The sequence below is a fragment of the Apiospora kogelbergensis genome (assembly GCF_038363985.1).
Source record: "Apiospora kogelbergensis strain CBS 113332 chromosome Unknown utg000001l_segment0_segment0, whole genome shotgun sequence".
In the NCBI taxonomy this organism is placed as follows: domain Eukaryota; kingdom Fungi; phylum Ascomycota; class Sordariomycetes; order Amphisphaeriales; family Apiosporaceae; genus Apiospora; species Apiospora kogelbergensis.
The window spans coordinates 113,184-136,273 of NW_027117418.1; the positions used below are offsets into that span (position 1 = coordinate 113,184).

A 23,090-nucleotide genomic window follows, 5' to 3' on the forward strand; every position below is an offset into this window, starting at 1 on the left:
TTCCATTACCAATCCAAGTGGTAAGTAAACCATTCCCCATTCCGAACAGATTAAGTAGTGTGCACGATATCCCACATCAAGAGTAAGCCCCCCCCACGAAACGGCACACCAGATAAAATGGTACACTGTGATATTCATCGTCCGTGATCAGAACGACTATAAAAGGCCTAGAGTACAACGACTGCCCCCTCACCCTCACCCTCTTCGTGACTCGGAACTCATCGACCAGACAGTTGCAGCCTTCACTAGATGCTAAGTCTGCCCGTACGTAGCCTTCTGGCCTGGTCGTCTTCTTCCGTCTTTAGTACAATTGTGTTTGCTATAATAAAAAAAGAGATGGAAAATTGCATGTCATCGCTCGGGGGTATATGTCAGTAAGTTAATTCGTGAAAAGAGTGATCCGAAAAGCCCCCTTTCGTTTAGACGGCCTTCCGTCCCAGCGATCCCCCGGCTTTTCCCCAGCCTGTTGTATGCCGATTCCCATCCCCTCCCGCCGTAGTTCCGTTGTCCTCTCATCCTTGCATCATTACGGCACATGTCCCATCTCCCCAGTGTTTCCTCCTCTCCGCGTTCGTTTCCCTCACAGCTCGTCTCGGATGTGGTCGACCGTCTCCTTGACCGCCTCCGTCATGGAGCTGGCCGAGTCGGCCACGTTGCCGGCCGCCGACGCTGCCGCCACCGACGCCTCGCTCCAGGCGCTGGCCGCCGTCGCCGTCGCCGCCCCGTAGACGCCCGCCAGGCGCGCAAACACCGACTCCGTCACCGTCGGCTCCTTGCCCACGATGAGCTCCGACACCAGCGAGCTGACCACCGAGTACTGCGCCGCCGCCGCCTCCGTCGCCGACCCGGCGTACTCGCCCGCCGCCGAGTTGGCCGACGACAGCGAGTCGGCCGCCGCGTCGCCCACGTTCGCCGCGTACTCGGCCGCCGCGCCCGTGGCCGAGGCGGCATACTCGCCCGCCTGCGACGCGTAGTCGCCCGCCACCGAGTAAAAGTTCTCGTACCAGGGCGTCGGCGTCGGGGCGCCGTAGACCTGCGAGCTGACCTGGCTGACGAGGTAGTCCCAGTTGGCCGCCACCGAGTCGCCGGCCGCCGAGGCACTATCGCCCGCAGCCGCCGCCGCCGAGGCCGCAGCTTCGCTGGCCGCCGAAGCCACCGACGAGGCCGACTCGCCCGCGACGGATGCCATCGAGCTCGCGGTGCCCTGCACGTTGGTCGGGGTAGGCGTGGCCGTCATGGAGCGGACGGCCGTGGACGCGGCCGCGAGGAAGTCGCTGTAGCGGGCGTGCGCGAGGCCCAGGCCGGCGTAGTAGTTGTGCCTGGCCTGGTCGAGCATCTTGGCGGCGCGCTCCGACGGGGTGCTGGGCGTGGGCTCGGCCGCGCCGATGGCCACCTTGGCGCTCTCCAGCTGCTCGCCGGCCCAGCCGACCGAGTCCTGCAGGTTCTGCTGCGCGATCGACTGCACCCGCTCCCAGTCGACCGACGGCATCGTGGGCATGTCGGGCATCCACTTGGTCGTGGGCGTTCCGTAGATCCCCTGGGAGGCGGCCGTCGCCGCGCTCTGGAGGCGCGAGTTGGCCGTCGCCAGGGCGTCAAAGTAGCCTTGGGACACGGAGCTGAACATTTCCTCGTGCGCGGGCTTGGGCGTGCCGCTGACCTGTACCGAGACCACCGACATGGCGCTCGAGTACTTGTCTGCAGCTTGGGCAATGGCGCTGGTGTAGGCCGCTTGCGCAGCCGAGGTGACACCGGCGGCCGCGTCTGTGGGGGAGGGCAGACTTGACGTTGGAGAGGAAGGGCTCGGCGCTCTCGTCGTAGTCGTCCATGATGGGCTGTCTCGAGGGGACGGATTGCGCAGCAGCGCCAAACATGGCCGACTTGACGCTAGGGGTGGCTGATCCGGCCGAGGAGCTGGGGTGGTCGGGAGACGCGACAATGGATTCTTCGACTTGCTCGGGACCATCGACAACCTCTGGAGTGGGAAGGGGTTCGACAGGCTCGGCGGCACTGGTCTTGGCGGTGTTGGCCGACTTGGAAGACAAGTCAGAGGCGCTCTCGGTGGGCTCAGACGCCATGCTTTCCAAGGGAGGAACAGCTGAGGTGTCGGCATCGGCTGCGTCGCCCGATGCGGCGGCTTGAGACGGCTTGACACTCGAGGCGGCTCCGCTGATGGCTTCGCCAACGGATTCAACGCTGTTCTTGACCTTACCAGCAGCCGAGTGCATAATGTCCTCGGCATCTCCAGCAGCCTCCTTCAATACCTCGGCGGCCTTTTGTTGCGCCGCCTCGGCCGCCAGCTTCATGGTGCTGGCGTCGAAGTTGTCGCTGTAGTCGCCGGCAATGGCCTTCCAGGCCGCCACTTGCTTTAGGTTGCCGAGCTCCTGGGCAGCCTCGGCCGCGACAGCCATGCCCTCGTCCTCGATGTCGGTACTGGCCGTCTGAACTGCGGGAAGACTGGGGTGGGATGTGACCAAATCCTTGAGCTGGTCGGTCCACTCGTCCAGGCGCGCACGCAGCTGGTGGTACTTCTGCCAGTCCTTGTAGGTGACGCCGTCCATCCAAGCCCACTTCATGCCCAGCTTCTGGAGGGCCAGGTCGCGGATGCCCTCGAGGATGGTGATGTGCTCCTGGGCGATGGCGGTCAAGGCCGTCTCCATCTCCTCGTCGTACTTCTGGCGCCAGGTGCGGATAACTTGGGCCTGGTCTCTAATCTTCAGTCCGGATGTTCGCACGGCGGCGGCCACTTCTTCCTCGAGCTGAGACGCGTCGGTCTTGTCGCCGGCGTCTCGATGCTTCTCCAGGATGGCGACGAGCGTCTTCTTCAGCTCGCCCAGCCCGGTCTTGACAGTCTCGTCGAGTTTGGTCAGGTGAGACTTGCCGACCACGCCGGCTTCCTCCTTGATCAGGCGATCGGCGATGTCCTGAACCCGCTCTTCAATCTCGTCAGCAGACTCCGCGGCAGCCTTGGTGAACTTTCCTTGCCACTGCTCCAAATCGTCGGCGACCGTCTTGGCCGCAGCTTCGCGAACATTATCCTTGGACGGCTCGCTCCCGTCGGTGTTGATCTGCACCTCAACCGAACTAGACGGCTCAGCCTCGGCCTCGACAGAAGAAGCAACCGACTCGGGCTCGGGAGTGGCCTGGGCAGCTTTCGTGGTGGCAGTCGAAGACCAGGCGGTCGTGGAGACGGAGGCGGTGGGTTTCACAAAGGCAGACTTGACGCTGGATCTATCGCCGTCACAGTTAGTAACGATTGTATTTACTAGATATTTCTAAGAAAAAAAAAGTATGAGGCGCTTCTTACGACTCGGCTTCGTCGGAGAAGGTCTTGACCTTCTTGTCCTGGTGGCGCCCGAGACGCTCCATGATGCGTGCTACTTGCGGGTCGACGGTCTTGACGTAGACATTTCTGACGCGGGGCCAGACCACGCCATCGAGGAAGACGTAGGTCTTGTTCCAGGCCCAGAGGGTGGTCGGGACGGCCGTGTCCACCGTAAAGGTCGAGGCCATGTCGTAGCCCTGGAGGGCGTAGGGCTGGACAAAAACGTAGGCGGGGAGCATGACGTCGTGGTACGTCTGCAGGGCGTTGGTCTTGGCGATGTTGTAGTAGGGCGCGACGGCCTCGGTGGCCTTGTTGACGTGAGGCGCGGCGTTCTTTTCATACTGGACCTTGGCCAAGCCCTGGTACTTGACGATTTGCGGCTGGACCGTCTTCTCCCATTGTGCCAGACCCATGGTTTGGGCCCTTTGGAGCTGGGGCCCGCCATACTTGACGGCATAGATGCGGGCCGGGGTAATGACGGCACGGTCGACGGTGTTGTAGTAGGGCTTGGCGATCTCGACGTAGGGTGCGGCGTAGGTGTCATAGTACGGGGTCAGATGCGGCGAGACGATGTCCTTGACCTGGAAGTAGGGCTTGCAGACCTTGGGGGTGGTCTCGGTCAAGTCTTGTATCGTGGCAGGGCAGCGGAACAAAATGGTGACGATGGAGTACCAGGTCAGCAGCCTGGCGGTGATGCTGATGATGCGCGCCAGGAAGCCATTCTTGGCGGCGGTGCGCTTGACGGGAGGAGTGCGTTGGCGTGTCGGTTGGGATTTGCCGTTCATGTGGGAGAGGCCGTTGAGCGAGCCATTGCCATGGCCGTTCGTCTTTTCCACCATGATGGATGGAGGCGGCTGTTGGCCTGTCGAGAAACGGGGGTGTTTTGTGATCCTATTTTTGCAGTGGTGATTGACTACGGCAGGCAACGCATGGGGAGGCAGCAGAGATTTCGAACCCGTCGAAGTTGGGAAAGAAGATGAGCGAGAGGAGAAAGTTGCTCAGCTCGGATGATCTGTTGATGCCAGCAAAGCAAAAAAGAAGCGGATAAGAGATAGCTCAAGGCAATCAGTCGATGGTGCGACAATGTTGGCCGGGGACGGGAGGGAAGTGTGGGAGTGGGAGTGGGTGCCTTGAGCGGGTGGTGCTGGCCGGGGGTGCTGTCAGTGTTTCCGGGCCTGGATTGGTCCTCTACTCTACAAGGCAATAATCAGAAACTGTCGAAGCAACAGCTTTATTACAATGGCAATTGTGAGGTCGGAAAGACGAGTGTAGAAGAGTTTGTTCGAACAATCGCCAAAGTCCCTTCATTCGTCATTTGTGTTTCTCGCCAAAAAGCAAGCTTGAGCTGTCCCTCCCTCACCTTGAAGGCCGGCCGATGACGCAGTGGGGCATTAGTTCGTTCGCTCGCACACGTTCGCAGCAGCAGGAATCCACTGATTGATTGGCTCGACGCCCTGCAGAAAGGATGAACCGGGGCAGAGCTGAAGGTGTAGCTGCATGGAGATGATGTAGCTTGGCCTGTCGATATCGCGCACAACTGAATTCAATTCGAATCAAGACGACCCAAAGTGCCACTCGTACATAGAACGGTCCCCAGGACTGCGGTGCAAGGCTCGGGAGTAACCCTTGGGAGCTATGTTCGCCCACTGCCTGCTGCTTGCTGGGGTACGTGCTGATGTCTGCAAGCGATGAAGAGACAAGCAAGACCCTTCACTTCTTATTTTCCATCCCTGAGGTTCACGTTATCGCCGATCTTCCTGTCTTGGTGCTTCCAATCTTTAGCGCGACGCCGTGCCGACGCAGAGACGTCATCAGCCTGGGCGTACATTGGCTGTTGTCCTTTCATGGCACCGATTCCATCCGGGTTGCCAGTAGCGTGTGGGGGACACATCTCATATCTCATTAGATAACCATAGAGCAAGAAGGATCAATGACAAGCTGATATGGGCGAGAACAAAGCATGCGTGCGTGGCCTGGACTCCTATCGGCATCGCGGTAGAGTCCTGCACCCCGAAGGACCTTTCCCCAGATAGCGCAAAGGTTCGAGACGAGGACGCCCGCATCGCGCCCGCATCAGACCTTTAGACGTTAGCCGACAATGTGCTCTAGATCCTGTCCCACGCATGATATGTAATCAAGTAATTACCGGCGCTGGCAAGGCTGGGGTTAGCTGGGCAGTCAGTGAGCGGGCAGTGGCAATTGGCTGGCTGCGTCCCTCCCCAAGTCCCGACGTCCCTAAAAGCCTAAGTCCCTAAGTCCCTAAGCCTTTCCACTGCGACCCACTACGGATTTGCATCCATTCCCGTCGACATTGAACGCTTGGTTGGACCCGTCACAACACATTTTCATCATCTGCATGTCTTTTCCACTGCCCGCCCATTGTCTCAGGTGGAAGTCGACCAACTACTCTTTGCCAACCAGCAGTGAAAGAAGCGTCTCGGAGAGACGCCCGTCTGCCTGCCTAATAACGATTCGAGCCCAACCACAGATCGCGTCACTTGCATTTCCATTGATGGTTTTACCGACTTCATGACGGGGCCCGCTGGCCAAGCTCACTTGCAACATCACACACGACGACTTTACGAACTCCCGAAGAACAACATCGACTAAACGGCCCCGGCCAGGCCGCAGCAACCGTACAATCCTGCAGTATGGATAACTGGCCCCCTGCCGTCGACCCCGACCCCGCCGAGTTCCCCAACACCATCAAGCGAAGACGTACCTCCACCGCCCCGTCCGACACCATGCCGCCGTTAGAAGACCCTGCTCCGATCCCCGCCGCCAGCGACTCGGCCGTCGGCGATGGCGATACCTGCCGGATATGCAGAGGGGGAGGGAAACCCGGGCGAGCCGCTCTTCTATCCGTGCAAGTGCAGCGGGAGCATCAAGTACGTCCACCAGGACTGTCTGATGGAATGGCTATCGCACTCTCAAAAGAAGCACTGCGAGCTCTGCAAGACACCTTTCCGCTTCACCAAGCTCTACGCCCCCGACATGCCCAAGAGCCTACCCTTCTACGTCTTCGCCAGCCACATGGCCAAGTACCTGTTCCGTAACATCTTGGTCTGGATGCGCGCCACCCTTGTCGTCAGCGTCTGGCTGGGCTGGCTGCCCTATCTTATGCGATCCGTGTGGTCGTTCCTGTTCTGGATCAGCGACGAGGGCTTCGGCCCCGGCCCCTCCACCTTCGACGCCGTGCGGAATTTGACCACGGCCCAGCGGGACGCCATCGCCTCTTCGGTATCCAGCCAGGGGCTTACCACCACGACCTGCCCGTCGGGGCCCATGTTCCCCGCCACCACTACGGCGGCTTCGCGGGGCGAGATCGCCGAACAGATTCCCCGATTCCTCCGGGCGCTGGGCATCACTTCCGCCCAGGCACACGCCAATTCCAGCAGCACCATCGTCGCCGCCATCTCGCGTATCATCTGGGGAGGAGCTAGTCTGGTCAGCGAGCAGTCTTTCGAAGCGCCCTCCAACCTGACGAGTGCCGTCCAGTCTGGGGTTTCCACCCGCCAGTACCCGTACTCGTCGCTGCTGAGCGAGGTGGGCTTCCTCAAGAACCTCACGCGCAACGCCGGCGTCAACCGAACCGTCATTGCTGTGCTCGAAGGCCAAATCATCACCGTCTTGGTCATTGTGTGCTTTATCCTCATCATCCTCGTGCGCGACTACGTGGTGCAACAGCAGCCCGAGATCAACATGCGCGCTGCTTTTGCGGCCCAGGAGAACAATGGCGTCGCTGCTCCCATGATGCCACCCCATGACCACCATCACGATGAAGACCTGGAAGCCGAGGACGAGATCGAGAACGAAGCAAGGGATGGCGATTCCGTCATAGCCCATTACGACGAGAGAGACGAGGAGCTCCATGGCGATAACGAGCAGCAAAACAATACAAGGGAACCCCTGGACCCACAGCAACGACCCATTGCCCCTTTTCGACGGCGTCTGGCGCGGCAGAACACGAACACGCAGGGCGAGCCAGAAGCTGCCCAGAATGCGAATGCTGAACCCACCCTCGACCAGCAGGCCATTCAACAGCAGCTGGACGAGGCAACCCAAGTCAGTCAGTATCTGCGCATATGGCGAGAAGCCGATGGAGACCGCGAGAAGGTTCTTCGCATGATCCGCGACGAGGGACTCGAAGAGAGACTCGAAAGCTACGTGAGCGCCACGTTGTCCACGGGACGATCCACGGCCAGTACAACACCCGACGAGTCGCCACAAGTTCCCGCCCCTTATGAGTTCTCCGGACCAGTGTTTGCCCAAACCCCCAATGATAATGGCGCTAATGAAAAGGACGGAGATGTGAAGGGCAAGCGCAAGGCCACGGAAGAACATAACAATGCTGAGCGTGGCAACTCGTCATGGTTCCACGGAGACTTTAGCGACGTCAAGAACCAGGATACCGTGGACCCGCTGTTTATGCCATCATCCTCGAGCCGACCTCGTGCTGTATCCGACGGGCCCAAGGGTCACGACAACACCATCAACCCCCTGGCGAACAACACTTGGTCTTTCGTCAACCTACCCCAGGAACCTTCCGCCACGGAACGGGACGAAGTCGAGCACGAGCACACGTCGTCGGCTTCCGGCCTGATTACTCCTTCCTCCGGCAGCTCCGTCGCCAACTTTGGTGTTCCTGGCCAGCAGTCTACGGCTAATGAGCTCCCTCCCATGGTATTTGGGCATGACGATGCCCGCGTGGCCCCACTGGATCTCGCCGTGCACGGCGTTCGCGCTGATGAGCTAGAGCCCCAAGCTACCGACGAGGTTGATGGTGCTGACCGTGAAACTCCCATTGACCTCCCTGGCGATCTACAGGCCCAGGTCGATGCAGTCCAGCCGCCCGGTGGATTTGTGAATCGCTTTGCCGACTTTATGTGGCGCGATGTCGAGGACGTGGATGATGCCGATGCCCTCGAAGATGGCGTTGAACTGTTTCTGGACAACCAAGATGCGCCGTTTGTCGGGGCCAATCATGGCGACGACCCGAACGTGGACCCTGATCCCGTGGAGCTCGCACCCGATGTCGTGGAGGCCGCTGCGGCTGCTGGTCTCGATCCCGAAGCACTTGAAGATGCCGAGGACTTTGAGGGGATCATGGAGCTCATCGGCATGCGAGGACCCATTGCTGGCCTGTTCCAGAACGCCATCTTCTGCGCGTTTTTGGTCTCCATGACCATCTTCTTCGGCATCTTCATCCCCTACAATATCGGCCGAGTAGCCGTGTGGGTGGTGGCGAACCCGTCTCGGCTCCTCCGGATTGTCTTCAGCTTCTCCAAATTCATCCAGGATGTGGTACTTTTCCTTGTGGGTTTCACCATGACGGCGGTCTTGGATCTCCTCAACCTGATTCGGGCTCTCTGGAAGATGGAGCAGGGCCGCGAGTTCCTGCGTTCCGCTGCTACCGATGCCCGCGCGCTCACCAACAGCTCCTTCAACCGTCTTGCCGAGACCTTTGCCGCAGAGACGCCGTGGATCTCGCCCAGCGAGGTGCGAAACTTCTCTGCCATCAGCCACCACGCCCTGATCGAGGTCAAGACGCAGTGCCACGACCTGCTTTCGACCTGTGCGACCGGCTTGGTATATGTCCTGGGGGGCGACTACAGCGCCAAGTTCCATACCGCCAAGGCGACTCTGGGCGCCGTGGCACCCGAGGCCCTGGGCTGGCTGAAGAACGCGACGGCCCACATCACGCAGCCCAACTCGTGGGTCATCAACCTCAACCTGCCCAACAACACGGCCCCGGTCGACCCCATGCTGGCTTTCTGGGGCGCCAAGGACCGGACGTACGCCATCCTGGGCGGCTACTTCACCATGACGTTCCTCGCCGGTCTCTATCTCGGACGGGGCACTCCGTTCTCCTCGAGCCAGGCCGCGCAGGAGTGGGGAAGCCTCCATCATCGACGCCCTGAACCAAGCCAGCGGCGTCATGAAGGTCATCCTCATTATCAGCATCGAGATGCTCATCTTCCCCCTGTACTGCGGTCTCCTGCTCGACTTTGCCCTGCTTCCGCTGTTCGAGGCGGCCAGCTTCAAATCGCGGCTCCTCTTTACCTACAACTTCCCCTCACGTCGATATTTGTGCACTGGTTCGTTGGCACGGGCTACATGTTCCACTTTGCCCTGTTCGTGTCCATGTGTCGCAAGATTATGCGCAAGGGCGTCTTGTGTAAGTCATGGGTTCCCTTTCTGCTTATTTTCCAAAGCTAACTCCTCCAGACTTTATTAGAGACCCAGACGACCCCGAGTTCCATCCAGTACGAGACGTGCTCGAGCGCAACGTGACCACGCAGCTGCGTAAGATTCTGTTCTCTGCCTTTGTCTACGGAGCGCTCGTCGTCGTTTGCCTGGGTGGTGTGGTCTGGGGCTTGTCTCTGGCCCTGCCTCACGTTCTCCCCCATCCACTACTCGTCCAACGAACCGGTCCTGGAGTTCCCCATCGATCTCCTGTTCTACAACTTCCTCATGCCGCTGGCCGTCAAGTTCTTCAAGCCCAGCGACGGGCTGCATGCCCTGTACACGTGGTGGTTCCGAAAATGCGCCCGGACGCTGCGTCTGACGTGGTTCCTGTTTGGCGAGCGCCGCGTGGACGAGGAGGGCATCTTGATGATCGCGCCGGGCGAGGAAGACCAGTATCCGTGGTACCGGAAGCTGTTCCTCGAAGTCGACAAGAAGGGCAAGGTCGTGCCTAAGACGTGGCGCGACACCTTCGAGGGCGGTCACGCGAAGCCGGCCTCGGAAATCAAGATGGAGGAGATGCGCCAGCTCAGCCACGCCAAGACCAAGCTCGTGGACTCGGGCCAGATCGTGTCCGACGGCCGCTTTGTGCGGACGCCGGCTTCGGACCAGGTCAAGATCCCCAAGGGCCAGCCCGTGTTCTTTGCCGTGTCCTCGCGCAACGACCGACTCGACGGCAAGACGGAACTGCCCGAGTCGGATCTCTACTCCAGCACCAACTACCAGTTCGTCTACCTGCCGCCGCACTTCCGCGCCCGCGTTTTCCTGTTCATCCTCTTCATCTGGATGTTTGCCGCCGTCACGGGCGTGGGCATCACCATCGTCCCGCTCGTCTTCGGGCGGCGCATGTTTAAGATCCTCATCCCGGCCCACATCCGGACCAACGACATCTACGCCTTTAGCATCGGCATCTACATCCTGGGCGGGCTCGGCTACTTCGCGTTCCACGCGCGCTCCCTCACGCAGCGGTTCCGCGGCTGGGCGGCGGCGGCGGCGGCGTCGCTGCTGGACCGCGACGCGCTGCAGCGGGTGGCGGCCGTGGCCCGGCAGGGCGCCAAGGTCGGCTACACGTACGCGATGTTGCTGGTGGTGTTCCCGCTGCTGGCGACGCTGCTCGTCGAGCTGTACATCCTGGTGCCCCTGCACACGTGGATCCTCTACAGCTCGGCGCAGGACCCGCAGCCCATCCAGCAGCTCACCCTCGGCGGGCACACGATCCGCGTCATCCAGGCCTGGACGCTGGGCCTGCTGTACGTCAAGCTCGGCTCGCGGGCGCTGGTGCTGCGCGGCGGGCGCCCGGCGCAGGCGGTGCGGGCGGTGCTGCGGCGCGGCTGGCTCGAGCCCGACGCGGCGGTGCTGACGCGGGCGTTCGTGCTGCCGGGGCTGGCGGCGGCGGCGCTGCTGGTGCTGCTGCCGCCGAACGCGACGCGGCTCCTGGTGGCGCGGCGGCTGCTGGGGACGCACGCCTGGGACGCCAAGACGCTCGTCGTCGCGCACCGCCTCGCGTACCCGTTCGCGGCGGCGTGTCTGGCGGCGGCCTACCTGCTGCGCGGCGTGCTCGTCGTCTTGGACGGCTGGCGCGCCCGCGTCCGCGACGAGGCCTACCTCATGGGGAGCGGCTGCACAACTTCGGCGGGCTGGTCGGCGGGACGGCGAAAGGGGGGGCGTCGATGGGGACGGGAGGGGAGTGGAGGAACGGGGCGCGGTTATAGGAGAGAATAGGAAAGAAAGAAAGAAAGAAAGAAGAAGTGGTAGTAAATAGACGATAGGAGGGGCTCGAGCTGGGATTGCTTGAGGAAGTACGTAGCTTGCAGCAGCAGCAGCAGTAGATATACGTATCATAGAAGAAAGAACACGGTTTTGTAAATTGGGCTTGCTTAGTGAGAGTGATGTTTATGCTGTTCTGTGTATAGTTATTCTACTAGGTCGATGGCTAAGACCATTCACAGTACCAACGGCGAGAGCCTCTCCTGGCCATACCAGGGCATCGTTGGCAGTCTGGTAGATGAGGGGAGCTATACACCAATTGTTTGGCTTAGTCCAACGTCGCAGCCTGGATGAACTGGCTCAAGCTGACACCTTGACCTTTGCGAACAACTGCTACGACAGCGGCACATAATATAGCACAGTTTAATATTTCGTTGTCACAGACTACCTTTGACTTGGCTTATGTGCAAGATGCGCCCAAGTATAAGACACTAACTGAAGTTTTAAAGCAAACATCGATTACCGGATGTGTTGATTGATTAATAATACAATGTGGCGAAGAGGATAGGAATAGCGGAGAAAGTGTGGACATTGGAGAAGCAGGGAAGGCCATGTCTTGTCGTCATCGTGTCCCAGAAGCCCCTTTGTTGACGTAGATACGCCGTATGTCGACACTAGGCGAGCCAGCAAGCTGCATTCCACCCGTAGGCACTTTACATGGCTGTATATCCTCATAACTACCTCTTCCGAACATGCTTCGACTATTTGCACCTACCAGATCATCAATAGTTCGCAGTGCATTCCGACCTTGCACCCCTCTAAGCATCATATCCAAAGCAACCATGGCAACCGGTGAGAGACTGTTAAAAATAGGCGCTTATCAGCACGCCAACTAATCAATGCGAACGCTGCAGGCAAAGCAGACAGCCCGGACCTCCGCGCGAGCGCCCTGTTTGACGTGTCGCACCTCACGGCCGTCGTGACGGGCGGCGCGACGGGCATTGGGCTCATGATGACGCAGGCGCTGCAGGCCAACGGCGCCAAGGTGTACATCACGGGCCGGCGCAAGGAGGTGCTTGACCAGACGGTCAAGCTGTACAGCACGGGGCCTGGCCAGATCATTGCGCTGCCCGGCGACGTGAGCCAGAAGAGCGAGGCCATCCGGCTGGCGCGGGAGATCGAGGATCGGGAGCCCCGGGGCATCCATCTGCTGGTCAACAACGCGGGGATCGCGCGGGACAACGACACCAAGTATTGTAAGTAGGGATGATGATGATGATGACGATGATAGAAAGAGAAGACGACAACCTAGCTAACGTCTGGCGTGCGCGCACACACAGCAAGCAACGGACAGCCCGACATGAGCGACCCCAAGGCCGTCTCGGAACACTTCCTCGGCAGCCAGGAGGAGCAGTGGCGCGAGACGATGCAGACCAACGTGGCGGGGGTGTACTTCATGTCGATGGCGTTCCTGCCGCTCCTCGCCGCGGGCCGCGACGCGACGCCGGGCTACACATCGCAGGTGGTCAACGTGTCGTCCATCTCGGGGGCGATGAAGGGGCCGAGCGCGGGGCAGCCGGCGTACGCGGCGTCCAAGGCGGCGGCGACGCACGTCAGCCGCATGCTGGCGACGCTCTACAAGGACGTGGGGGTGCGCGTCAACGTCGTCGCGCCCGGCATCTTCCCCAGCGAGATGACGGCCGGCGCGTCGGGCGCCGACAACAAGAGCGCCCTCGACATCAAGTCGACCAACCCCGCCGGCCGCACGGGGACCGACACGGACATGGCGGCGACGATCCTGTTCCTCGCGGGCCGGGGCGGCTTGTTCTACAACGGGCAGATCGTCTACCCGGACGGAGGTGAGTTGGCGGCTGCTTGTCTTGCTGGATTGATTCGGTCGATACGGATTCCAATGCTGACTGCTGCGACCAGGTACCACGCTTATCCAGCCCGCGGTGAACAACTAGGAGGGAGATATTACATTTTACATTTAATTATTCCTAGTAATGTGGTGGCAGTAGTAAAATGTGCAATAATGAAAATCAGAATACATCAGATACCCAGGCTGTTGAGAGGCACTAGTGGTTTAGTGGTAAAATCCATCGTTGCCATCGATGGGCCCCGCGTTCGATTCGCGGCTAGTGCAACTAATTCTTTTGCCATCGTCTCCCTTTTTGCTTTGCGGCTCTTTGCAATTATCACTAGATCTCAAGTAGTTGGGGATTGCGACGGGCAATCCAATCGAGGTACTGAAGCCCGATGCACACCTACCTTTATACCCAGCGGAGTAGTTACTATGGCAGTCGCTGACCTATATGTCGGCGCGTTCCCATCCCAGGTCACAAGCGTACGGGTCTGGCAGCAGTCAAAGATGCCACTCAGGCTCGTATAAAGACACCCTGCTGGATTCAGAAGGGTCTAACGAAGCTTCTCCTTCATTTGATGGCCTAGATGACATGAGATACCCTGGACTTGAACAATGTGTGGAATCTCAGCAACACATATCATGGAGACCAATCCGACATTCAAGCCCTCGACCTAACCGTATTGCCCAATCACCACAATAGCCTTCAGGCTGTTCTGGAATGCTTTGGAGAAAGCCTGAATCGCCCAAATTGGGTTGCCAAACCCCCTTTTCCCATGCTGATCGTATGCCTCATGGGAGAGCTTTACTACATAAGGAATCACATCCTGGGGGTATAAGTTCAACTTCCAATTCAAACGGTCTGAGAATACACAAGAGGTGATAAGTAGGTAGACCCTAGAGCGTTCAAGTGTAACCCGGCGCGATTGTGTTCGTCACATTGGCAAGCCTCTGCAAAGACCGTGCTACCATGGCTTTGTTGATCTTCGTTTTCGGTGGCCTCCATCCCAGTTCGACAGGTAGGCGCTCATTCTCTGCCAAATATATTCTTGTTAGTTAGGTCGACACGAGAGACCTCGTAGGCATGCCGGATGCCGGCCACTCACCGAAGAAGTACGTCACGAATTCCTTGGGCGCCCGGAGCGTCTCGCCGTCCCCGAACATCAACAGGATGGCGACGCTCCCGTCGAGGCTGATGCGCGTCCCGATCTTGCTCATGCTGTACTCCGGGTTACCCGTGATCGATGTCTTCAGCCGTTCCACCCTGGCACGCGCCATGGTGTTCACGTCGATGATGGGGCCATGCCAGTAGGACCGGGTCTCGGCGAAGGTGGCAGCGTCGAAGAACGAAGGGTCTTGTCCAAAGTAGGCGTCCCTCCGGCTGCGGCTAAGTAAGCTCACGTCTCTCCCAACAGTGATACCAACGACGCTAGATATATGAAGAGATCAGTCGAGGTTGGCTTACCTGAAGCTTGCATCATGCTCCAGAATGTTGTGGATGCCGAGATGCTGCAGAGTGAACGTAGTGGCATTGGGCTCGGGATTGGTCAGGACGCCAAAGTCGAAAAGGTAGCCGGCTAGCTCAGGTTCGAGATTGAGCATGCCGAGGCCGCCAAGAGTGGTGTTGAGATCGATATTTCGGCCATTATGGGGCAGGATTCCATGATTCGAAAGGGTGTTCATCATGGGACAAGGGGCTCGCACTGTAAACAAGCTTAGTAATTTGGTTCGAGGAACACGGCCTGACATAACATACGGTCGTCTGACCCCGGTGGGCTCCAGCGATTGAAGGAATACGCATGGCATGAAGCGACGGCGATTAAAAAGGACGCAATCCTGGCCATGGTGAAGTCAGTTAGACAAAAGTCTGACTTTCTACCCACCAGGATTGAAGCAAGATGGTAATTGGAAACGGGGTAAATAGACTCGCTGTCAAGATTCCAATTCTGATGGAATGCAGTCCCTGGACCCTTAAATAGGAAACAGTTGGTCTTGAACATCTACCAAGCTCCAATCCAGAAGGATGGACTCGGGTTACATTGCATGCAAGCCGAGATCCTTCTCGGTTCCGAGTACCAAACCCCACCCTTTGAAACATACTAGTAAATTCACAGCCTGGGAGGCCTTCGTGGATGAAGTCTTTGACTCAAGGGGGTAATTCGCCGTAGCGCCTGTAACCTGATGATGAGTGTGACCGTCTGAAACTGGCGGCGTGTCTGAAAGGAGGCTGACAGTGGAAGATTCAGAGCTTCATATGGGGCCTAGCACGCCGACTCATACGAGCTTTCGACGGCGACTGATGACGAAGTTGTCTAGTTCGACGGTGCAAAGGGGCGCACATGACGCCGCTCCAGATCTTAATGCATCTAACCGCACTTTCATCTGGCAGCAAGATAAGGGCATGAATCCCAACCGGGGAAGCATAGCCAGAGTCGACAGAATGGGCCTATCGCCGATCGACAATCAGCGATGAGGTCTTCACCCGGGACTAGAATCTGAAACGCGAACGAGATATCTTCTACCCGTTCGTCACCCCTGTAAGTTCAAGTAGAGATTGAAAAGAAAACCAGAGATGGAGGTATATTCTTAGTAACTATTCTACTCTCTTCGTAGCCCAACAGCTAGTGCTCAAGCATCTCCGGGTGAGAATGGCTGACAGGAAACGGATCCTCTGGCACCACTTGAGACTCGCTTAGGGTTTGTTGTGATGAAGTGCTCTTTGCTTTTCCTTGGCGTCTCTTTCGTCGAGGGCGTTTCCCTGCCTGTACTTGACGTTCTGGTTGACAAGGCTTGTCAGGAACACCCCTATCCCCAGGAATGTTCCCGTAATGGGACCTGGACGAAGAACCCTGGTCGGGCTCAGCAGCGTTGCTGGATGGCTGGGGATCTTGAGCCAGAGCTCGAGCCATGACCACCCATGAGACTCCTGCTATCACAGGAGCAACGGGGCCATTGGAGGAAGCCAGGCTGGGGTACTGACAATGATCAAGAACGAAATCCCCCGCGTCCAACGGAACGCCTCTAGGACGTGCCACCAAATCGCGCGCCTCGTGGATTACAAACTTCATGCCTGCTTGATCAATTCGGCATAAGCTTCGTGGCTCTAACCGCCGGAGTTGTCGCTTACGCGAGTCCAGCAGTTTCTTGGGTAACCCCTGAAGACGAAAGGCAGTCGCTTGCAGCCTCCAACTAGGGTCCACGAGTGGGTGGACCTCATATGTCCGTTTATCATCTTCCTCTTGGATAATTGCACCCAACTGGAACTGGCCCCCAAGAATCGCACCGATGTAGGACTCGTAGGCTACCAGGCCTTGGCGTCCAACATCTCTTAGCCGGCTCCTGACTTCATGGAAGTCGCGTTCTCCATCCCTCTCGCAGAGTTCCCTAGGGAGCGTATCAGTAAAAGGATGTCCCAAATCGTGGAAATTAGCATGCGGTGGACTCTTTCTCACATATTGACGTCAACGAACGAATAATCTGTGGCATCTTCGTTCTCCCAGCTTTTGGGGGGGCAATACGGTGTGCGCTTCCGTCTTCTGGATAGAAGAGGCAGCACAGTATCTTCTGCCAGGTCGAGGTCTCTGGCTTTACTCGGTTTCTTGGGTTGAGAGTCCTTTTGTTGCTGGGGAAGCGAAAATGGTGGTATCCTCGCAAACAGGTGACGCGTGAGTGGTGCTTTTTACCGGGGAAAAGCGAGGGCTGTGTGGTGCGAGTGATTCCTGAAGGTTGCTCTATTTGGTCTTCAAACGCTTCACCCAACGGGCGATGTATAAGAACGCTAAATGGCCGGCCACGGGAACAAACCAAACCCTTGAGCGCCGTGGAGAGTGCAAGATATTCGCCAAGATATTCTCCATAACTCCCTAGGCCATCAGGATCTCTGCGCCAGTCAAAAGGCTTTCTATAGTCCCAGTCGAGATTGAGGACATACGCCAAAGCATTCAGTATCTCATCCATCTTGCGTCCCAATTTGAGTATTGGTGGAGTATCATAGAGAATAACAATCACATCCAGTTCCACAACAAACCGATTAAGTCGAGGAACTAGGAGATGACAAATCAGCCCCGAATCTTGGTGGCGTGGTGCAATCCATGAGAAGTACCGTAGGTCGCGCAATAGGCTATCCAGTGGAGTACTCAGTTGAGGGCCCGATGGCGCATCCAAGAGATCATGTAATAAATCCCAGGGTTCCCTTGCTTTCCACCAAAGATCCATGGGGTTTTCAAGCGATATCGTTGTTGAAATCTCATCACTCAATCGAAGCAAAGCCTGCTTTGAATCTTGTAACCCTTGACAGCACGCGTAAGGGTCGCAAGGAGTTTCTGCGATCCGAGAAATGAGAGGGCCATGAGCTTTATCATAGCGTTGTAGGTGTGGAATGGATCTGCGTGAAGGGCGACACTCTGGTTTGAAAACCGAAAAGGGACGAGGTTGCTGCTGGAGGTGGGCCGAGGTGCTCTCGCCAATCTTCATGGTTCGTATCAGAAGAAACCCTCAATTGATAAAAGTAATTAGAGACTTTTTAGTATACTTATTGGAACCACTCGAAACAACCTATGTGCTGCAAAAGGTATGTGTTCTTGCCAGGTCGGCAGCTTTATACAGAGTAATTGCACAGTTGTTGGATGGGCCCAGGGATTCACAGCCTGACTCCCGGCGACGCGTTACATTGGGGGCTAGTGAGGCCAATTTGGAGCTGGGTAACACAACGCGACACTGCCTTCTCACGGGCAAAAGGCTGTGAACATACAGTTGATACCAGCGCATCTTGCCAAGTGATAGATCGGCTATTATCCACGGCAGTTGGAGGCCAGCTGACGCTTTTCTCAAGCCGCAATGCCCGGCTGAGCAACTCACTGCCTACGTCACCCAACCAAGGCTGCTGCATGAGGCGAATTGAGGGCTGTATCACTCCGAAGGTGGGATGTCGCCGTCGGGTGTCCTTGGTCGAGTCAATTGCTCGCGCAATTGGTCAATGATTTAGCCTCACTTGCGACGGTAAACGGGCCAGCCTGACTGGCGGCTATACACATAAAGTGTTGAGCGCGACAAACTAACAGAGTAATTTCTGGTTCTTTTCAATCGGCACTCACTCTGAGACCACGGATCGTGGTCTGGAAAACCCCTTGGCTGTTCCGCCGCTGCCATATCAATCATCCTTCTTAAGTAGAGGTTCCGCGGGATTAGTCCCGCGGCACCCCTATTCCTCCACAACACCATGATTATCACGTAACGCGCAGCGAGTCTGCTGCAGCTGGGTGGGACACAACCTCTCCCGGCCCCTTTGAGGGAAAACTTGACGACTTCGACCGCTATCGAGACGATGACCCTATCTTTGGAGAATCTTCGTGCACTTCGGTGGAGGCAGGGTCAGGCCAGGAGTGGCAGATCAATCAGATTACGTTGCATGCGGAATGCATCGATCCTGCTCTTCTGGTTTACCAAAACCCTTCTTCCATCATTTATGAGCCTTGTTCTGTATCGGTCGGCAACCATGGTCTCGAAAGCGTCAATTCTATAGACTCCGAAGATGACCCTTCGGAAAGCATACACAACACTCCAGCGACTTCACCCGATCCTCCTGTTCCTTCAATCCATTCACTCCACAACTCTCCTGCCTACCAAGCCGCCGCACAGCCGCCTGTCGGTCCGATCCAATGCCAAATCAATAGTGGGAAATGCTCCAAAGTCTTTCCAGACGAAAACTCGCTCAAGGACCACATCACAGAAGATCACAGACACCCCTGCCGGTGGGGCTGTGAAAATGTGGCATACCGAAGGCAGGGTGAACTGAGTCGGCACTACAACAACATACACCAACCCGGCGAAAACTACCAATGCGCCTGCGAGCACTCTCAAACTAAACGGCGCGACAATCACAAACGCCACCTGATTGCGTGCAGTACACAGGAAGGTGCATACACCTGTGGCAATTGTGGAATCAGGAGATTCGAGAAAAAGGAGGATCACCAGGCACATATCCAAGGTTGCCAGAAAAGAAGGGGTAGGAAGCCGAACCAGAGTGCGATGGGGTGATGGGCTTCGTTCGGAGCCTCTATGCTTTTACGAGGGATTTTCTTCTGAGTTCGCCCTGTCTGGCTGGGCTCTCGTCACTGGGGAAGAAAATTGTCCAGCGTCCGACAATAGGTGACCAGACAACCTTCCCTGGGGTCAGGGGCTCGGCAAGTGACTCGGCCGTAGGAAACTTCGTTGAGAACTACCAAGAAGGGAGGAAGAGGGAGTGAACCACTGGCTGCGCAGAGCTTGTTCGGTTCAGATAATCATTAAAGCCATGTGGGCAGGCGGGGGATTCACGGGTTATACAGCCTGAATGGGCAGTGAGATTCACAGACGACGAATTTACTTTTGTTTAGAGTTTTACTTTCGGAATATACTCGATTGACTTTACACTTTCCAATATATCATAACTAAATGGGAGCTTCAGAACTACTGGTAAATGGTATTATTCGCCATTGATTGCGAGGAGAGTTGTTAGTATGAACACAAGACCATTTTCCGCCTGTAGTTGAAGGCCGGGTTCTTACCAAAGGAGCATTCTTTGAGTCTAGTTCGCCGGTGCAAAGGGAGCCATGTCGGAGGCTTCAATAAGCATCGCCCCGTACATCACGCCGCAAGGGCTCCGGCGGTAACGTGTTCAGCGGCAACATTGGTCAAACAGTGCTGCATCTGTGCTATTCCGAGCGTTGATACTATGTTAGATTTTGCCGTACCGACAATTCTTCCCTTCACTTAGCCCAGGTACACGAGGCCTGCACCGAGAAGGATACCAAGAACCTTTACTTCAGCAACTGCATCTACTGGACTGATGGTATTGGTAGCAAGTTCCACGGAAGTATGCATTCCCGCCCTTGGATTATCACAATAGATGTGACGTCGCTGTAGCGTACAGACCCGATCCGTCCCGTTTGAATCATTCAGCCTCACTAATATGATAGGCGTCTGCACCCTCGGCCATCCATTACCATTGAGGGGCAAGTTGCCGACGGCCCTGTCACATGATGAAATATCCATTGGCCCAGATCTAAGGGCGTTCACACCAGTTCAACACCCTCCAAAAAGCCATCGGTTTAGGACATCCAATGAAATAACCCCTAAATGCTGGCCTGCATGCGGAGTCACGCCAAGATTGATTGGAAGCCAGCCTGCTTTGACCATGACGGCCCCCATCAAACCGCTGGACCAACAGAAGGAGGCTATCTGAGATGGGCTACACTAAGCCTCGATCTTAATAGGATCGGTTGCAAAGTCTTCGGGGAGGGCATGAGTCAAGTTCGGTGTTTGACTGGCCGTGGTCACATCAGGCAACGTCGGCTAGCTGCATGCCTCGTTTGACGTGCAGATGCAGTGAGACGGCCATCGGTTGCCGTGGCCGTATACTATTAGCAGAGCGTCGACCGCGCCCGACAACGCTGACAGCCACCGAAAAAAGAGGCTCTTATTACCCCGCTCGAATCTGGCCAATATATCATGCCATCGGCGGCTCTATGGACCACCCCTACTTTTCCTCTGTTTCTCTACCCCCAGCTCCCCCGCCCTTGAGTCGTCCTCCCCTAAACATATTGGCTGTCGTCCAGTTCAAAAAAGAAACTTGTCTTAATCTCCGCATAGATACAATTTAAAAAAGGCCAGGCTACAACGCTGTCAAGGCATTAGCCAGCCAAACCTCCCTCCGCAATGACTCAACACGCCTTCGTTCAGCAGGTCGCCTATCTGGAGGGGCTTCAGAGCATCACGCCCCCCAAGGAGGCCCTGCCCGTGACGCTCGAGAACATTCATGCCCGCCTCATCGAGCTGGAGCGAGTGCACAGGCAGCCGCAGCCGCCAACCATCGTGCCGGACTGGGAGTCCCTCCGATACCGCACCGTGCGTCTCTGGCGGGACATGGGGTCCCCGATGGCAGTCCAATGGCTCAACGTCACCTGCGACAAGTGGTGGCCGTCTGCCGGCGACACGGGCGACGGAACCACGGCAGTAGCCCTGGAACGAACCCTGCGCAGCCTGGGCATCATCAGCTTCTCCGCCGCGCTCCACGCCCGCGACGGCGATGCTGCTGGCACCGACCACGGCGGTCCCAGCAGCAGCAGCAGCAGCAGCAGCAGCAGCAGCAGCAGCGCCAACCAATTCGACATCGCCGCCCAGGAGTTCTGCCACCTGGCGGGCAAGAAGTCGAGAAAGCCCAACAGCCCGTTCCGGGATGTGCGCGAGCTCTACGCCGCGGCCATCGAGCTGAGTCTGAACCTCGAGGCGCGGCTCGGCTACCCGGGCGGACCCCCGGGGTGATGCGCCCCGGCGGGCTGCCGCCCATGTCCCGGTTCCCGCCGCCGCCGCCGCCGCCGGGGCGCAAGACGAAGTCGTGCTGCGGCTGCTGCTCCTGCAAGTGCCACGAGAAAAAGAAGGGCGGGCTCGCCCGCTTCCTGCTCTGCGGCGCCCGTAGCAGTAACGACTCGGACTCTGACTCGGACTCGGACTCGGATGTCGGGAGTTCGCGCCGTCGAAGGAAGGGGTGGCGGCGCTTTGTGCCGAGCTGGGGCTGGCTGTCCAAGGGCCGCAAGAAGCGCCGGAGCGGCTACGGCTCCGATACCAGCAGTAGCACCATAGTGGACTAGACGTCCCATGGAAGCACCAGGGTGGATCCCGCGTGTTGCTGGGCTACACCTTGAGGGTGGTAGTCTGCGTTACGAAGGTCGTAGTGTGGACATGGGACTACTCACTATTCATGAGTTTTCGTGCTGGAGGGCTGATGGGAGATTATTTTACGAATCAATAATACATGACATTTACTAATTGTTATACTCCCATCCTAAGAATTAGAGACTGGCCGTCCACGATCAGTTCTCAAGCTGCGGCGCATACCCCGGCCTAAGCCATGAGATGAGCATGGGGCTTGGACAGGATTGCACCCAGTAGCAATGGCATATCAAAATAACTTGGCAGTGAACACTCCTTCTTTGCTTTTTGGCTGTAGATTAAGTTTGGAGTATTAGAGGGATTAAAGCTTAACTTCCCTCTTCACCCTCATGGGCGCCGACGACCTGGTAAAATCGGCCTGAAGTGGGACCAGTGCCTTTTCAATGCTGATCCTTACTCGAGTTGGCAGGCATTATCGATTTCTTGGCGCTGGTATACTATTGCTGAATAATACGGCTGGGTAGAGATCAATGATCCTCGAAGATCAACATTGCCTCCAGTTATGCAAACTTTCTTCCAAAGATCTCCGTGGCAAGGCATTGGACGAAAGAGATAACTAGAAAGCCCTGGACGGTAGATGTAAACACAAATCGAAGGTATCGGCCGAGCACTCAACAACAGTCAGCTAATGCCGGCCGATGTCGACTGCATAGAGACCAATTCCAGATCACAGGGGTGTAGTATGGGGTGGCCCTGGTTTTCAAGGCTAACCAAGTCTCCTCCGAGCTGACGCGGAGATTGGGCCGGGTCCCCGTGAATGGCGCCAGTTTCGCATGAACCGGCCGAGCACAGATCAAGAACAGGCAACGACGTGGATCTGAGCAAGGCCCAGAAGATTGCCAACCATTCGATCTTCCGCAGAGATGGGACAGGGGGTGCCACGATTTAGCAGGGGTCACCTACCGAGCTCTCCGGGAACCGACAACTACCGCAAGGATGATGCTGGACTCCACTTGCACGTTTGACTAGCAACGCTTGCCTTCCCACGCGGTCTAGCGCCGTTCGCATCGCTGTTCTTCGCGGCGCTCAGTCCCGATCGAGATGGGCAGGCCAAGGTTGGCGAGGAGTCACTGCCGCAGATAGCGTAAAAGGACGACGGCAGGCAATCTCTCGACCACAGCCCTGGCATGGCCACATTGCCCAATCTCAGTCGTCCAAGCCTGACTCGCGCGCCAGGCTAGACGTCGGCAGTCGGTCCGGCGTTTCGTCTTTCGCTCGGCAGGCCCACCCCGTTGGCCCCGG

The 23,090-nt window shown here is 57.4% G+C and overlaps 7 protein-coding genes across 7 annotated transcripts; 4 read left to right on the forward strand and 3 right to left on the reverse strand.

The window, feature by feature from the left end:
* Positions 1 to 580: 580 nt before the first annotated feature.
* PG998_000044 (Transcription factor) lies at positions 581 to 4,161 on the reverse strand (the record flags this gene model as incomplete). The annotated part of the gene is made up of 3 exons (XM_066866862.1): positions 581 to 1,715; positions 1,780 to 3,228; positions 3,305 to 4,161. 3 exons carry the CDS (start codon positions 4,159 to 4,161, stop codon positions 581 to 583), a joined length of 3,441 nt encoding a protein of 1,146 aa, XP_066735277.1.
* A 1,812-nt stretch (positions 4,162 to 5,973) lies between these two features.
* On the forward strand, positions 5,974 to 11,629 carry PG998_000045 (E3 ubiquitin-protein ligase MARCH6; the record flags this gene model as incomplete). Its single annotated transcript, XM_066866863.1, has 5 exons — positions 5,974 to 6,117; positions 6,194 to 9,500; positions 9,551 to 9,720; positions 9,764 to 11,208; positions 11,518 to 11,629. The coding sequence occupies 5 exons, from the start codon at positions 5,974 to 5,976 to the stop codon at positions 11,627 to 11,629; spliced, it is 5,178 nt and encodes a 1,725-aa protein (XP_066735278.1).
* A 488-nt stretch (positions 11,630 to 12,117) lies between these two features.
* Positions 12,118 to 13,242, forward strand: PG998_000046 (uncharacterized protein; the record flags this gene model as incomplete). The annotated part of the gene is made up of 4 exons (XM_066866864.1): positions 12,118 to 12,127; positions 12,190 to 12,531; positions 12,616 to 13,134; positions 13,208 to 13,242. 4 exons carry the CDS (start codon positions 12,118 to 12,120, stop codon positions 13,240 to 13,242), a joined length of 906 nt encoding a protein of 301 aa, XP_066735279.1.
* A 953-nt stretch (positions 13,243 to 14,195) lies between these two features.
* On the reverse strand, positions 14,196 to 14,983 carry PG998_000047 (uncharacterized protein; the record flags this gene model as incomplete). Its single annotated transcript, XM_066866865.1, has 3 exons — positions 14,196 to 14,520; positions 14,605 to 14,842; positions 14,896 to 14,983. 3 exons carry the CDS (start codon positions 14,981 to 14,983, stop codon positions 14,196 to 14,198), a joined length of 651 nt encoding a protein of 216 aa, XP_066735280.1.
* Positions 14,984 to 15,760: 777 nt separating this feature from the next.
* Positions 15,761 to 17,096, reverse strand: PG998_000048 (uncharacterized protein; the record flags this gene model as incomplete). Its single annotated transcript, XM_066866866.1, has 3 exons — positions 15,761 to 16,523; positions 16,592 to 16,761; positions 16,944 to 17,096. 3 exons carry the CDS (start codon positions 17,094 to 17,096, stop codon positions 15,761 to 15,763), a joined length of 1,086 nt encoding a protein of 361 aa, XP_066735281.1.
* Positions 17,097 to 20,834: 3,738 nt separating this feature from the next.
* On the forward strand, positions 20,835 to 21,440 carry PG998_000049 (uncharacterized protein; the record flags this gene model as incomplete). The annotated part of the gene is made up of 1 exon (XM_066866867.1): positions 20,835 to 21,440. The coding sequence occupies one exon, from the start codon at positions 20,835 to 20,837 to the stop codon at positions 21,438 to 21,440; it is 606 nt and encodes a 201-aa protein (XP_066735282.1).
* Positions 21,441 to 21,463: 23 nt separating this feature from the next.
* Positions 21,464 to 21,766, forward strand: PG998_000050 (uncharacterized protein; the record flags this gene model as incomplete). The annotated part of the gene is made up of 1 exon (XM_066866868.1): positions 21,464 to 21,766. One exon carries the CDS (start codon positions 21,464 to 21,466, stop codon positions 21,764 to 21,766), a length of 303 nt encoding a protein of 100 aa, XP_066735283.1.
* Positions 21,767 to 23,090: the final 1,324 nt, after the last annotated feature.